The sequence below is a fragment of the Ostrea edulis genome, chromosome 2 (assembly GCF_947568905.1).
Source record: "Ostrea edulis chromosome 2, xbOstEdul1.1, whole genome shotgun sequence".
Taxonomy (NCBI): domain Eukaryota; kingdom Metazoa; phylum Mollusca; class Bivalvia; order Ostreida; family Ostreidae; genus Ostrea; species Ostrea edulis.
Genome location: NC_079165.1, coordinates 22,523,562 through 22,540,573, shown reverse-complemented (window position 1 = coordinate 22,540,573; position 17,012 = coordinate 22,523,562). Strand labels below are relative to the sequence as shown.

General features: G+C 34.5%; 2 protein-coding genes across 5 annotated transcripts in view; one reads left to right on the top strand and one right to left on the bottom strand.

The window, feature by feature from the left end:
- The window catches only part of LOC125679101 (nuclear factor related to kappa-B-binding protein-like), a 28,190-nt gene extending 17,925 nt beyond the window's left edge, over positions 1-10,265 (bottom strand). Inside the window, exons 1-11 of one of the 4 annotated variants that reach the window (XM_048918049.2) lie at positions 10,129-10,265; positions 8,922-9,066; positions 8,356-8,433; positions 8,195-8,250; positions 7,743-7,810; positions 5,800-5,927; positions 5,394-5,512; positions 5,236-5,303; positions 3,944-4,072; positions 3,559-3,674; positions 473-575 (exon numbers count right to left, since the gene is read on the bottom strand). In XM_048918049.2, coding sequence (XP_048774006.1) covers positions 473-575; positions 3,559-3,674; positions 3,944-4,072; positions 5,236-5,303; positions 5,394-5,512; positions 5,800-5,927; positions 7,743-7,810; positions 8,195-8,250; positions 8,356-8,433; positions 8,922-9,047 — 991 coding nt within the window. In that variant the 5' untranslated portion in view covers positions 9,048-9,066; positions 10,129-10,265. Of the gene's footprint in view, positions 1-472; positions 576-3,558; positions 3,675-3,943; positions 4,073-5,235; positions 5,304-5,393; positions 5,513-5,799; positions 5,928-7,742; positions 7,811-8,194; positions 8,251-8,355; positions 8,434-8,921; positions 9,081-10,128 lie in introns of all 4 variants that reach the window. The other 3 variants (XM_056156422.1, XM_048918048.2, XM_048918050.2) reach the window with 3 other exon arrangements.
- Positions 10,266-10,458: 193 nt separating this feature from the next.
- LOC125679102 (eukaryotic translation initiation factor 3 subunit F-like) lies at positions 10,459-15,690 on the top strand. The gene is made up of 8 exons (XM_048918051.2): positions 10,459-10,593; positions 12,112-12,182; positions 12,271-12,350; positions 12,759-12,896; positions 12,995-13,086; positions 13,278-13,414; positions 15,095-15,208; positions 15,404-15,690. The coding sequence occupies exons 1-8, from the start codon at positions 10,485-10,487 to the stop codon at positions 15,485-15,487; spliced, it is 825 nt and encodes a 274-aa protein (XP_048774008.1). The 5' UTR covers positions 10,459-10,484; the 3' UTR covers positions 15,488-15,690.
- Positions 15,691-17,012: the final 1,322 nt, after the last annotated feature.

Genomic DNA, 17,012 nt, shown 5'->3' with positions numbered 1-17,012 from the left:
ACACGACATTTCTCAACAATATATAATTTTTCATGACATTTTAAGTACATATACAATTCTCTTGCATCCTTTTTTGATTTTACAAAAAACTTGGGGTGACCAGGTCTGTTTTAGAATTACATGTACATTACCTTGATAGTTCCATTTGTTGTAAAACAAAATGTGAAGTCAATTCTTAATATGTATTACAGAAGGTTGTATAATATGGACATTACTAAGTTATTATAGCAAAGAAGGAAAGAAAAATCTTTGGATCGATCTGAGATCAAACCTGGGACCCTTGCATTACTAGTTAGGTGATCTAACCACTGAGATATTCAGGCCAATATACAAAGCTTGGTGATAATTTTATAATAGAAATCTAATCCTATTTTGGAAATCATAAAACTCTTCATATCGAGGATGGAAAAAAGCAATGTTACAAAAAATGTCACAAATGTCATGTATGACGTTAAATGATGTTGAAAGATACCTATCTTACTGGACTCATTTGGACTGGTTCTGTTGGTAGCCTGGCATCGTGACATGACATCTTGAAGAGTGATAGAGTCCGTATTTAGGTCGGGATGATCCTCCTTAGAAAAAAAATTGCATTCAATATACTGCCACTAAAGCTTACATATTTATATTTCTACTGTGAGAAATTTTTATAGTTCAAGATTAAAAATTTGGTTCATCACAACATTCAATCACATCATACACTTGAGCGCATACCCCTCATGGTAACCAGCAACAAGACATTTTAATGTTGGTAACTGTGTCGAAGTATTCATAAAAGTCATCAAAAAAGCAAAATACACAGTAGTTTTCTAACAGACAGTCTTTATCTATAACTTCATAATATCTTGTATATATTGTAGCTAAAACAAACAGAAGTACCGGTGTACCCGGTTGACACTTTGGTTTGGTTTTGGTCTATTGCCTGCAACACGGGTAATAAAAGTACTGATTTCCCAATCGAGATTTTGGTTTGGTTCTGGTCTGTTGCCTAGCTACACGGATAACGAAAATACTAGTGCACCCGGTTGAGACTTTGGTTTGGTTCTGGTCCACTGCCTAGCTACACGGATAATAAAAGTACCGGTTTACCCGGTCAAGATTTTGGTTTGGTTCTGGTTTATTGCTTAGCTACACAGATAACAAAAGTACCAGTGTACCCGGTTGAGACTTTGGTTTGGATCTGGTTTATTGCCTAACTACACAGATAACATAAAGTGCACCGCCACGGCACATGATACGCCCGTCACATATTGTTAACATGAACATATCACCATAAAGAGATAGGTATGCATGGAACCAAATGTCAACCTTCCTTTAAGAATCTTACCCACTTTATGGCCTCATGTGACATTGCTTCAAATATTGATAATGTAAGCTTAATGATTTTTAAAAGGATATAAAAACATTTTCCCAAATGGTTTCAATGAAATGATTAAAGTGCAAGATAGCCCTTTATCCAAGCAAACAACTTACAATAAATGGGAGTACTCAAAAAGGTTGATTTATTCAACATATCAAAAAATACATATATCAGTATCTGCCTTTGTCAAATCTTCAAGTATAAAAGTAAAATATGCATGGTGATGTCAATATAAATAAATATAGATTAAAAACGGTTATTTCAAATACTGGTGCATCTCCTATGGTGTAGTTATTAATTAGAAAAAAATAATACATCATATATTTCTCAACTGGTTGTGTTAGACTTGAGAAATGCACATCTGCAGCTTTGCTCATTGTATTTTAAGGAATGAAGAACAATGCACAGCGTAATAAAACATCAAACATTAGTCATTATGTTTATTCTTAGACTGTAAAACTGTCATCTTAGTGAGACATGACAATCTGCACCTTGTTGTTGAGATATAAAATAAAAATATATTTTACAATATCATATTAATTCTTAAACTTTATACCAAATTAACTTTCAAAGTAATGGCTACCAATTAGAATTGTTCTAAAATTTGACAGATCAATTAGAAGGCCAGATTCCTCTGCCCAATTCCCGATTGCAAGAGATATAGATAGCACCTCCTTGATCAGATTGCTGTAACAGAAATCTTCTAAACTCATTAATTAATCTGTAATTTGACAGAATGCAATTTTTCTGTTAGCAAAATGCCTCCTGAATTGCTTGATAATTACACCCATGGGACAAGGGAAATTTCTCTTGTTACTGACACAAAAGAAATAATTTGTTTGTTATATACTGCTGTATAGTACAGTGTATATAATGAAGAATGTGTAGTTTCTTGAATTAACATTTTTTAATATGGTTATTGCAATACTATTTCATCTGTTCAGATTTACACAAATGCCCAATCTGCAGCTTTGTTCATTGTATATCTTTTTTCTGAACAATGCCACAGCCATAACAAAACATCAAAATACTAATCATTAAAATAGGCCTTTATACATATTGCAACCATTTGTTGTCTTAGTGAGAAATGATACTCTGCATATAGATTGCTGAGAAAAAAAATTAAAAATTATATAGTACAATGTCAAATTAATTTTGAAAATAAAGACTAACCAAAACAAACAAATTCACTTTCACAAATAATTTCTGGTATATCTGCAATTAAGAGGCTAAGATCTCTCTGCCCAATTCCCTAGAGATAAAGATAACACCTGCTTGATCATGTTGATCAGAGATGCTCTACACAAAACTCATTAATTAGTCTTGTCAAAATGCCCTTTGCATGCTACTCCCATGGGACAAGTGGAATTTCTCATGTTATTGTTAGAAACAAAGGAAACATTACATAGGCTAAAAAAAAGCTGTACAGTATATCATAAAAAAAATATGTGTTTTCTTGATGTAACATTTTTGAATGAGGTTTTCTACAAAACTCTTATATGAGTAGGGATTGTACCAATTATAACATACTTTTTTCAAAAAATCACTTCAACTAAATGTCACAGTGACCTTAAAGTACAGTGCGACACACCTTCTACCTAAGATGCATAAGATGACCAAGTTTCATGATTCTAGATCAAATAGTTTTCAAGTTATGAGCCGGACAGGGTTTTACCATATTTGGCCATATCTTCTTAATTAAAAGTCACAGCGACCTGGTTTTAATGTGCGACACACCTTCTACCCAAGATGTATCAACTGACAAAGTTTGATTATTCTAGGCCTTATAGTATTTAAGTTATGAGCCGGACACGAAAAAGCTAACAGACGGACGGACATGAAGGCCATAACATAATACGGCCCGTCTTAAGACGGGCGTATAAAAAGTACCGGTGTACCTGGTTGAGACTTTGGTTTGGTTCTGGTCTATTATCTAGCAACATGGATAACAAACAAAAGTACTGGTGTGCCCGATTGAGACTTAACTTTAATTCTGGTCTGTCCCTAGCTACATGGATAAAAAAGTACTGGTGTGCCCGGTTCAGACCTAACTTTAATTCTGGTCTGTCCCTGGCTAAAACAAACAGAAGTCTCAACAGGTACCGATTGAGACTTCGGATTAGTTCTGGTCCATTGCCAAGCTATAACCAACAGGAGTACTGGTGAACCCAGTTGACACTTTGGTTTAGATAGCCTACCTCTGTCGACAGTTTCTTCCTCTTGTGGTTCCTCAGCAGATTTCTATAATCTTCTTCCGTCACCTCCACCGGGCTGAATGGTCGTGGTCGCTTTACCTGCTGTCCATCACTACTTACTGTGGTATAAAACAAACATCAGTACAAGTTAGGTTGTACCACAAACATCAGTACAAGTTAGGTTGTACCACAAACATCAGTACAAGTTAGGTTGTACCACAAACATCAGAACAAGTTAGGTTGTACCACAAACATCAGTACAAGTTAGATTGTACCTCAACTTTTTCTGTTTGTATATGTGAACTAGCATTGGACAAATTGATATTTGAGAAAAACTTAATACAAATTCATTTTTTTTCAAGAAACAGAAAAGGATAGAATACAAAACCTGTAATATCCCCATTGACCAACAGCGGTTTGGAGGAGAAAGTGTGGACCACGCTGGGAATGGTGGGGTCAGGGGAGGGGAGGGGGTACACCGACTTGAAGAGCTGCTTCTTCATCCTCTGAGCTGACACTGAATACACAGAAAATGGTCCTCAATTTATAACAATTACCGTAGGTCAGGAGAAACTGATTATCAAATAATCCAGTCATCTGTAAAATGCTTACTAACTGCGAAACTGAGACCCAAATTTGCAATCAACACCACGGTGGTAATATAATCTTACAAAATATTTAGTTTTGGACTGCTTGACTACTGTGTGATTAAGTATAACATTAAGTATAGTAAACAGATTTTAATAAAGTCTCACATATTTCATGCTCCTATAGTGTCTAAACTCATATACTCTGAATTTTTTCTTTAATAGCATAGTTTAAACTCTAGTGCTAAGTATATGTTTAACCTGTAGTGCATATATGTTTAACCTGTAGTGCATATATATTTAACCTGTAGTGTGTATGTTTAACCTGTAGTATATGTTTAACCTGTAGTGTATGTTTAACCTGTAGTGTATGTTTAACCTGTAGTGTATGTTTAACCTGTAGTGTGTATGTTTAACCTGTAGTGTATGTTTAACCTGTAGTGTGTGCGTTTAACCTGTAGTGTGTGCGTTTAACCTGTAGTGCATATATGTTTAACCTGTAGTGCATATATATTTAACCTGTAGTGTGTACGTTTAACCTGTAGTGTATGGTTAACCTGTAGTGCATATACATGTATGTTTAACCTGTAGTGTGTATGTTTAACCTGTAGTGTGTACGTTTAACTTGTAGTGTATGTTTAACCTGTAGTGCATATATGTTTAACCTGTGGTGTGTATGTTTAACCTGTAGTGTGTACGTTTAACCTGTAGTGCATATATGTTTAACCTGTAGTGCATATATATTTAACCTGTAGTGTGTACGTTTAACCTGTAGTGTATGGTTAACCTGTAGTGCATATACATGTATGTTTAACCTGTAGTGTGTATGTTTAACCTGTAGTGTGTACGTTTAACTTGTAGTGTATGTTTAACCTGTAGTGTGTATGTTTAACCTGTAGTGTATGTTTAACCTGTAGTGTATATGTTTAACCTGTAGTGTATGTTTAACCTGCAGTGTGTACGTTTAACCTGTAGTGTATGTTTAACCTGTAGTGTATATGTTTAACCTGTAGTGTATATGTTTAACCTGTTGTGTCAATGTTTAACCTACAGTGTGTATGTCTAACCTATAGTGTGTATGTTTAAATTTAACCTGTAGTGTCTTCTTCCTCCGAGGATGTATCCTCCATTCCGCATTCCTGCCTCACTTCCTTCATCAACCTAACAATTAAACATAAGAAAATGTACATGTTTATACAGATTTAGGACGAGAAACCAGCAAGTAATGGCTTAAAATATCTTACGTCCCACCTGACATATTTCTTCTTGGACCTGTGCTCCACAGAGCTCCGTTTTGTATTGGCTGAAGGATTGTGGGTAAATTCCAACCTTCCACCAGGTGGCACTTTCTGAATATTTTCATACGCCTTCTGTAAAACCATATTCATAATGAAAAGTATGCAATTTTTTTTTTAGTTCTTTCATCAAAATTTTCTTTTCCTAAAGCTTACCAGTATTCTTTTTTTTTTCCTTGTGAAATTTTGTACTAAGATGCTTTGAGAACAATATGATTTTTTTTTTATTTTGTACTGACCTGCCTACAGAAGGGTATCTGTCTGTTATTTTGTACTGAACTGCCTCAACAGCAGAATATCTGTTATTTTGTACTGACCTGCCTGGACAGCAGTATGTCTGTTACAGTGTAGTTTGTACTGACCTGCCTGGACAGCAGTATGTCTTTCAGCAAGTTGGAGTAGTATCTTTGCTGTCTGTGTTGATATTCCCGATACTTGATGTTTCGACATAAGCTGGAATACTTGGCAATGTCTGGTGAACAAAATCCATCTGTAAATAGATATACATGTATATACTTCAATGCAAAGAGTGTATTTAAAGGAAATTTGATCCTCAGAAAACAGTAAAACTAAAAGGAATCATGTGTAATCCACCGAACCACAGTGAGTGATCACGCCCATGGGGCACTCTGGTCACGGAACCCAACATTAAATTTTGGAATAATGATTAATGTCTCTGTACAGTAAAACACACTTACAGTGAAGTGCTGAGGATGAACAAAATTGATTCATTACACATCCAATAAGGTCTTAATGTTTTATAACTACTGAGAATGAAAATCACTTCGCTGTCAGCATGATTTCATTATAAGCATGTTTGCTGTAACCATGTTTTACTGTTAGAATGAATTCATTATAAGTGTGTTCACTGTAACCGTGTTTTACTGTAAGCATGAATTCATTATATGCATGCTCTGTGTAACTGTGTTTTACTGTAAGCATGAATTTGTTATAAACATGTAACTGTGTTTTACTGTACTCAGTACTGCTATATTAATTCTGTCTTTTAAGCATTGTGTACTTAATAAGATGGAAAAATCTTATTCATTGACAATATTTATACCTATCATAAATGCACAAAAATTATGAAAACAAGAAATTATTGCTGTTCATTGCGAGGAAATTTAAAATGAAATGAAACATTGTGCTGCACTAAAACATGCGTTTTCTTGTCTTTTAACAAAATCCAGATATCTATGTATGATAGCATCCCCACACATGTAACTGAAATATCTATGTATGATAGCATCCCCACACATGTAACTGAAATATCTATGTATGATAGCATCCCCACACATGTAACTGAAATATCTATGTATGATAGCATCCCCACACATGTAACTGAAATATCTATGTATGATAGCATCCCCACACATGTAACTGAAATATCTATGTATGATAGCATCCCCACACATGTAACTGAAATATTTATGTATGATAGCATCCCCACACATGTAACTGAAATATCTATGTATGATAGCATCCCCACACATGTAACTGAAATATCTATGTATAATAGCATCCCCACACATGTAACTGATATTGGGTACCATTTATACATTAAAAGTCAGGCACCAAAGGGTATCAACATCTCCTTCCAAAAGACCTTGTATGTTACATTTTTACTTAAAAACCACTTAAGCTCACAAGTATATACAAGATAATATCTCTGAAAGTTTGATAAAAATCACCTCAGAAATTGTATACATGGAATTTAACCATAACCCTTTACATGTGACTTTAAAAAATAATATCCCAAACCAAGTTACTTTTTTTAAAACCATAGAAAAGGAAAAGGAATTTGAATTTTCCTTCTATGGCTTTAACCTTTTGAGATTTAAAATCAGATACTTTATACAAGACACTATTTCTGATAGCTTGCAGCTTAAATATCATACACTATAGTTTTGATAGCTTGCAGCTTAAATTTTATACACTAGTTCTGAAAGCTTGTAGCTTAGATATTGTACATAAGGAATTTCGTAAATTCATTCCTGTGACTAATGCTTTGTAACTGACCTTGAAAAACAATCAAAACCAAGTTCTTTATAAAGGGTTCAATTCCAAAGTTCATACAAATCAAAAGAGAAATGTGGGTTAAATCTTGTACACAAAACGTGAACCAACATACACATAAATGTATGATGAATGGAAAAGTTACTATATTTTCCCACAACTTTGTTAAGAAGTGATAATCAGAAACATGAATGTGAGGAAGGGTTTTGGTTATCATTCTATACATGTATTTTCATTTCATTCCATAAGCAAACCCCAAGATGACACAAAATTATTACAATCAACAAACCTCTCATTTTTGTCTGAAGTTGAGACAGAGGATTTCCAAACTTGAAATTTTCATTTCCAAATAATTTCCTGAAAACAAACAAAGTATGTCACAATAGTTGAAGTTCTTTCCATTGAAATATAATGCAAAGATTTATTTCACAGAAAATAGTATACATGTACTCAACTCATCAACCACAAATCAATACTCCCAAGAACACACAATTTTTTGGTCAAACCACAAATATCTAATCCCATAAAAACAAGTGATTCTACAATAGGTCCCAACTGTCCCATCCCACCCACTCCTTTGAAGGAGCTGTCCCATCCCACCCATGCCTTTGAAGGATGACACATCCACCATACAGACAATTCCTAGTTACATTTTGTAATTGAGTCTGCTGCAGGTTAGCAAATATGGAAAAGCTTTTGATCTGTGTTTGATAAAAAAAAACACCACCAAATAATTCTTACTGGAGACATTCTTCTTTCTCTGTTGTATCATTGGAAGGAAAAGTTGGCAGCAAGGCCTGAAAATGTATAAGCCATTTCTTTTTTGAGTAAAAATCTACTAAACTATGTAAATTTAAATATCTAAATGAAAATCAGAAATGTTACAAGAACAACATGGTTACATTTAAATGTGTCCTCTGCTCTTCTGTTAAAACATTTTTCCAGGTGTCCATACTCAACACATCCCGAAAGACATGACTCTAAAATGCAAGAAGCAATAATTAAATTCATTTTCAAACAAGCACTCTGAGATATCTGAATGCCTCCTTCAGGCCTCATTATCCTGGCAAATTTAAACAAAGTCAGTTAATCATGATTAAAGTCTGAACTTGTTCTATAATATAAAAGTTCTTCATTTGAAGGTTTTGTATCAGTACCCCAGAGCACAACACAACAAGGATGGAGGGCTAAATGAGCCACACTGACTGACAGACAGGCGGATACGAAATCCTAGTATACTAAAGTCTCTTCCAGTTTCATTAGCATATGATTATTTTCATTCCCTTAAATGCCAAGATATTTCGATAGAAGACCAACTTGAGCCGCATATTCCAGCTTTGTCAATTTCGAGTTTAGTTTGAAACTGTAGTACAACAAATGTATGAGCTAGCTGTATGAAATCTCAGTTATCAGATTTTATCGCCAGACAGCAGTAATGAAACCTGAGATGTGTCTACTGTTGATTCACCTGTTCTAGCATGGACTCCGGTAAGAGGAACTCTGTCTTGCCAAGAAGACACCTTTCCATCTTGGGTCCTGAGGAGGGGGTAGGTAACCCCCAGTTGTCATCCTCACTCTCCTCACTGCTAGACATCTAGTCGATCCTCACAGATCTATGGAAAGGGTTCTAAATGAGCACGAATCAATGATTTCAGGTTAAGATAGCTTATCAATGTTTTTCAATCCTACGTCTTAAAAATTAGAATATAAGATGAACATAATAAATAATTCTAAAACTTTAATGAATACAATCATCCAAAACCTGACTAAAACATGAAAAAAATAGAAAACTTTATCTGTGCTCATGCATTATAACTCCAATGTGAAATTATATCCTAATATTGGAAAATAATAGACAAAAATGGTGTTACTTAATACATTTTCTGATCATAATTGAAATTACAAAGTGCCACTTATTTATATTAAATCAATTATTACACTCCTTCCCATTCCATCACTAATTTAATGTCAACACAATGTGATAAGTACAATGAGATAAGTACAATGTGTCAATGCGGCAAATGAAGTCATCTCCGATCTCCACAAATCTAGGAAATGTGCTACTTTCAATTTACTAAATTTAAAGTGTTTTCCTGGAATGTTAAAATGGGAATCAATTAGAAATACTGAACTTATTTAATGTTAGCTACAAGAAAATGAGAAGTCTTTAATGCAATTAAATGCAATGCTATTTCAACCCAGCAATTTCAATAACAAGATTACAATATAATTATTTAGGCCTAAAACATACTTGTATAACAGTCTGGTAATTAATCTAATTCTTCATGTGCAGATAATTTAACTTCAAATAGCAAAGGAGCATTAAGAAAACTTCAAATTTTCCTTCGGAAAGATGAGCTTTTAATCACGTAATCATTTTTTATGCAACTAATTCATACTGTCCAACATTGTTATTATTCTCCATGTGGGGTGAGCATGTTTCGACACCCTGCTTGAAAATAAACACGGACTAGTGCACATCAAATGGATGACAATATAGCTAAGTTACTCTACGGAATTTCTACAAACATTTGCTCGCGAACAATGACCTCAATATAGCACGTTATCACACGCATGATTTTATGCATAGAAATGAAAATGTGTGATCTTTATGCACTGGCAACCGTCTCTCCATCTTAATCAGAAGGTGGGAGTTCCGTTTTGGTGTCACTTACCTCTATTTAACAACTTGAAAATTTCATCGATCAAATGTGTTTGGTTTTTTCTAGTGAAAACTTTCAAAACCTTCCCAAAATGACTTCAAGAATGTTAGCTGTCTGGGTGAAATATCCAAACCGGAAGTTCATGATAGCCATCGTGCTCCTTGTCTCGTAGAAGACATTTGTAGATGATTGGATAAAAAATAAATTGAAAAAATCAAATTCAAAAAAGTTTGCAATATGTGAGTTACGCTTTCAAATATTCGTACAGTTCTAACATTTTGATTGTATTTTTTATTTTAATTATTGTATGGACGAATTAATTTTGACCAATCACAAAGCAACCTTGCAATCAGTAACACACATCCAAGATGGCAGGTAACCTCGTGTGCAGGGTTCATCCGGTGGTGCTTTTTAGCATAATTGACTCTTATGAAAGGAGAAATGAAGATGCAAGGAGAGTTATAGGAACATTACTTGGTAATAGAATATTTTTTGGTTCTTTTATTTACAATGAATATCCCTAATTCCTTTTTGAAAAGATTTGAAATCCAAATCACCATATTGTTTACAACATGCCATATTGCTAAATTGCACGTTCATCATCCTTGGAATTTTCTCGAGTATGTGATATTGACAGCAAATCTTTATGAATATATTGCTTATGTCTTTGAATAACAAAAATATGGAAAGTTTTATGTATTTAAATGTTTAATAGAAAGATTTCTCAGTGTTGTGAATGAAAGGGGACGCTATCCACGATTGTAAAATAAATATGTGACAGTCCCTGTCCTGGGTAGTGGATACAATAGATTAACAAAGAGAACATGACACCGACTATTGTCTAAATTCAAGTGATAATCATGGATATGAATAGTAAGATTTGATATTTTTTGACCCACTAATGATGATAGTTTGTTAAAAAAAAAATTGTAAACAAGATACAAGATATTTATCATAAAAGTGTTTTATTATTATTAGATATGGAATTTGGGCCAGTCATTTTCATATCCACTGGTCTGAAGAAACAATTAAAGTTCTTGATGGACCAGTAAAAATTTAAATACCCAAGTGACTAGTGAATAAAAATAATAAAATTTATGTGATACTTAAAATTTAGATAATAATATTGTGGAAAACTATTTTTAAGAGTTGGACATTTGTGATTTTTCTACACACAATTGAAGTCCAAATACAGATCCTTTTCCCTCTCGAAAACTACTGATTGTTCCCTATTGAAGTTGTCTTTCTTCCTCAATTTGCATTGTTGTTTTCATTGAATTGAAAATTTAGAGAAATAACTGACAATTTCAAAGTGATAAAAAAAGCAAAGTTACAAATGTAGAACTGTGACTGTGTTGTTTATTTAAATTAATTTTTTCTTTGCAAATAAAGTTTAAATTACTTTTATATTGCATCTTATCAATCTGAATCAAGATTAAGTTCAATGTTATTGATTTTTCCCAATTTGATAAAAATCATATTTAGTTAGTAAGTATCAATAAATACTCTACAGGAAGGAAAATTTCAAACATGTTCCAAATCTGTCAAAAGCTAGAAATGTAAAACTTGAAATTCTTCTAAAGGAGATAGAAAAATTTGTTTGTAGCAAGTGTCTTTAAGTGAGTCTCTCAGGACTTTTTTCGAATTGTTGCTAAAGTTAATCACATTAATTATACCTTCTTTCTATCACCATGCTTAACTGCTATTTTAAAAATTTGAAATGTATTTATTACCTGTTATTCATATTTGTGATAGACTTTTAACATGCAGCAACATGAATGAATAACTCAAGGGACTCAGGTGTGGGTCATGTGAGTGAACAAAATGATTAACTTAACACAGCGAAATGACTGTTTTGGATGAAAAATTATTACCACTTACTGCATTAGACAAGTGTCAGCTAAGTCACTTACATTTATATGTAGGAAATTTCTGTTTGACTAGAGCTTTTCTTGGTACTTTCTGTTTGACAAGAGTTTTCTACTTTACTTTCAGGATCCTATGACAAAGGAGTTGTGGATGTTACAAATTGTTTCTGTGTTCCACACAATGAGTCTGAAGATGAGGTATGTTCCATGGAACCATCTATCATCCAATTTTACCATTTAATTTGAAAGGGTAAAACTATTAAAGTTATCAAATTTTATTTATCAGGTGGCAGCAGACCTCGAGTATGCCAGAAATATGTACGAACTCCACAAAAAAGTCAATCCAGCAGAACTAATTGTCGGATGGTAAGTGGAACATTAGTATGTATAATAAACTTTGGACATCACAAATTTTGTCTTTATAAATTGATTGAGAATGATGCCAAATAAAATGCTTAGATATAGTACGAATTTAGGCTTTAATGAATGAATTTTTAGACTACAACAGGTATAATTAGGATGTACAAATTTCTTGTCTATAATGAAATGTACCTATGAAAATAAACTTTTTTTGTTTATAATTAAATTTCACATGTCCAAAAAAAAAAAAATGAATAATGAATAATCCATATATATTAAGATGCTTTAATGTTAAAAGTCACAATATTAATGATTGAAAACAATCAGTATATGATCCTTAGTTCATTGTTAGACTTGTCAATGTACAAGAAAGGTGCCTAGAGTTAAAGGTGGTTCTGAATGTCACATTTTCAGGTATTCCACAGGATCTGATGTGTCAGAACACTCCGTACTTATTCATGAATATTACACCCGAGAGGCTAAAAATCCTGTCCATGTTACAGTAGACACAGGACTCAAAGGCTCCAAGATGGATATCAAATGCTATGTCAGGTATAACAATATATTTTATAATGTAAAATTCACCCAGTTCCGGTATAAGTGGAATCCTGCTGTTTAGTCGAGATGCTAACTGATTTTATATTGTTCAGTGCCAACATCGGAGTACCAGGGAAAACAATGGGATGCATGTTCACACCAGTTCAAGTCGAGGTCAACACATATGAACCAGAAAAAGTTGGAGGTATGACATTTATTGCCACTGCAAAATATTGTATTTCAAGCAAAAAACCTGTTTCGACCTTGTACATTTTCCATTCATTAAGAAACAAAGCATTAAATTGATTATAGATGTAATCAGTTGATAATAGATGTAATAAGTTGATTACAAATCAATATCATATCTAGATGCAATAATGAATATTTTTATCTTAGTGGACCTGATCCAGCAGGGGAAATTAAACAACAAGAGGACCGTTAGTATGGTCAGTGATCTGACTCAGGTAGAGCGGGCGTGCACCAGTCTCCAGGAGAAGCTGGTTCTGGTTTTAGAGTATGTGGAGGATGTACTGGTAAGTATATAAGTAATACAGGCGGGGAGTTCGAACACATGAAATAGTCTTACATACTTTAACAATTCCACTCATGCAGTTTTATAACTAGAAACCTGTTTACAATGTGATGTTGTGAAAATAGAATCCCCCAAAACATGAATACAGTATTTTGATAATTAAAGTGAGTTTCCACATAGAGGGGTAACTGTAGAAAAATTTTGCCCGATATTTGTTTGGGAAACTATTGAAAATGGTATTGAGTTCTGTGATTGCAAACTAAATATGTTGAAGGGGTTTAATTGAACAGGTAAGTAAAAATACAAATATACAGTGTTTTATTTTTATACGCCCGTCGAAGACGGGACGTATTATGGTATGGCGTCGTCCGTCTGTCTGTCCGTCTGTCCGAACCTTGTGGGCAGGATACAGGCTGAACCATAAGCCCTAGGACTTTACAACTTGGTACATTTGATCACCATGATGAGAGGAAGATGCCTATTGTTTTTCAAGGTCAGAAGTCAAAGGTCAAGGTCGTAGTATCACTTATTAGGAAAACCTTGTGGGCAGGATACAAACCGAACCGTAAGCTCCAGGATATTATAACTTGGTATATTTGATCACCATGATGAGAGGAAGATGCCTATTATTTTTCAAGGTCAAAGGTTAAGGTCGTAGCATCACTTTTTAGGAAAACCTTGTGGGCAGGATACAAACCAAACCGTAAGCTCCAGGATATTATAACATGGTATATTTGATCATCATGATGAGAGGAAGGTGCCTATTGTGTTTCAATGTAAGAGGTCAAAGGTCAAGGTTGTAGTATCACTTATTACGAAAACCTTGTGGGCAGGATACAAACCGAACCGTAAGCTCCAGGATATTATAACTTGGTATATTTGATCATCATGATGAGAGGAAGGTGCCTATTGTTTTTCAAGGTCAGAGATCAAAGGTCAAGGTCGTAGTATCACTTATTAGGAAAACCTTGTGGACAGGATACAAACCGAACCGTAAGCTCCAGGATATTATAACATGGTATATTTGATCACCATGATGAGAGGAAGATGCCTATTGTTTTTCAAGGTCAAAGGTCAAGGTCATAGTATCACTTTTTAGGAAAACCTTGTGGGCAGGATACAAACCGAACCGTTAGCATATTTATGAAGTAGCGCATTCTAAGGCTATCCCTCTTTATATATTGATATCCATTTCTACAAGCATAATAATGAATTAGCTCACAGAGGACAGTGCTAACTTCACTAAAATATGAATCCCACTAAAATATGTTTTCCTTGAGCAAAATCTACGGGCGTATTATGCCACGTTGGCGTTGCTCTTGTTGTTTTACATGGGATGGTGTTTCGGTATTTATCAGAACATCTGTAGTATCACTGCACTAATCTTTGACAATGAAGTATGAAGAACTATGACCAATTTACTTACTGTATATATACAGATATGCAGATTGGCACATGATACTTGGGTGACCATTAAGGTCAGTGTACCTCTTGTTGTATAGACAGTGGGCCTTTTCAACATTTTCACATAGGGATGGATGTGTGTTTCTAAAACCTTTCTTTTTTAAATGTTTCCATATTTACACTGAAAAGATTAGGATAGGGCAAATGGTTATTATTTGATTTTGTCTCCAGTCTTTGCTGCGACCTTGCTTAAATTTCACTGATTTGAATTTTTCAGGCTAATAAAATTCAACCTGACACAGCAATCGGAAGATACCTACTAGACTTAATCAACAATGTCCCCAAAATAGAACCAGAGGAATTTGAAACCATGCTTAACTCAAATATGAAGGTAAGCATCTGTATTAAGATATTTACTTAACTTGTCAAAGGGCAATTCTTATATACACAAACTTTATCCAACATTTCATTACACAAGCCTTTGACATGAGCCTGATAGATAGTACATTTTGATAGAATTAGAGTGATCTCTTTTGTACTTCATTAAAGTCACATGGGATGAATCATTATAAATGTGTAATTTCAGGATTTGTTGATGGTTGTATATCTTGCCAATCTGACCAGAACCCAGCTCGCTCTTAACGAAAAACTACAAACTCTCACCATCTAACTCATCACGTGAACCCAGCTAGCTCTTAACGAAAAACTACAGACTCTCACCATCTAAAACTCTTCACATGTGTTTTACTGTTATCTGTTGCCATTGGATGAAGATGAAGAAGAAACAGACGAGTTATAGACTGAATAAGACAGTGATAATTATTTATTCCAAGATGTGTATTGATTTTCTGATTAAAATATGCAATACTAAAATTTCCCCTGGTGTATGAGAAGAATCGTCAAGATGGCAGACATTGGAAATATCCTAGAATACCGTGGCTGGTGTTTTTATGCCAGTGAATAGTTTGAGAAATGAACTCAGAAGCATCAACTTAATTGCATACTGTACCTAATTTATACCTTCCACGAAAAGACCCGAGTCTATACAGGTTGCGAGACGTTGGGGGGGGGGGGGGGGGGGGGGGTTAATTTCCACTATAGAATCTTTCAGCTTTTGGGTTATAAGTTATAAGCATGAATACTTCAATGGTCTGGTTCTTCTAACTTCCACATTTTTTTCTGGTCTAGTACAACTTTCTCTTACATAAACTCCCGAATGTTCATTTTGAGTAAAGTGGACAGCACTGTCTGACCATACTTTGTAATAAACATAGATGTAGCAACATTAATTCAGGCATGCTCCCCAGGAAGTACCCAAGTACCATACTCTCCCCCAGGAAGTACCTAGTTATAATAATATGTGTCTCAGAACAGGCAACAAAAAGCTTGAGTTGAACTGGATTCCTTGGACATTATCATTTTAACTATTGAACAGTCTATCTACCAACTCCAAGTACCAGTAAGTACCCAAGTACTGTACTCTCTCAGTAAATACCCAAGTGCCATACTCTCCCAGTAAGTATCCAAATACCGCATACTCGCAGGAAATACCCAAGTACCGTACTTTACCAGTAAATACCCAAGTACTGTACTCTCCCAGTAAATACCCAAGTACCGTTCTCTCCCAGTAAATACCCAAGTACCGTATTCTCCAGTAAGTACCCAAGTACTGTACTCTCCTGCAGGAAATACCCGAGTAGTAATAAGGTAGAATTGTACATTAAAAGTCAGTGTGAGCTTTTGCTTGTGATGGCATATGTAAACGACCCATTAATTCATCTCGAGAGTAACTGCATACTTTATACAAATGTTCCACTAGTGGGTCCATCGAGGAGTTGTTACTTTAGCGAGCAATCTGATTTCGACTACATATCAATATATGGGCTTCAGTATTGTGCACAGATAAATATTTGTTGACATTTTTGAACTGATGATCATCATCAGTTGGTTGAAACCTACTCCAACAAGTTAGAGCCTCGGTTAACATCCCTTATAATTCCTCTGATACGTGGCACCACGTAAAAAATATCTCGCCATAAACCTCTATCATGCTGGAGTAGGTTGAAACTAGGCAACAAATTCTACCTGACAGTGTGCAATCTACAGAAGTAATGGAGCTCGTTCTTAGAATATTAGTTGTATACTTTATTTTATGGACTCTAATAATAGTGTCCACTTGGTTGAAGTCGAACACC

Coding starts and splice junctions, on each gene's coding strand:
- LOC125679102 (XM_048918051.2), top strand. CDS start 10,485: ATGGCAGGTAACCTCGTGTGCAGGGTTCATCCGGTGGTGCTTTTTAGC. Junction 12,351..12,758: donor GCAGAACTAATTGTCGGATG/GTAAGTGGAACA, acceptor TCACATTTTCAG/GTATTCCACAGGATCTGATG. Junction 13,087..13,277: donor TGAACCAGAAAAAGTTGGAG/GTATGACATTTA, acceptor TTTTTATCTTAG/TGGACCTGATCCAGCAGGGG.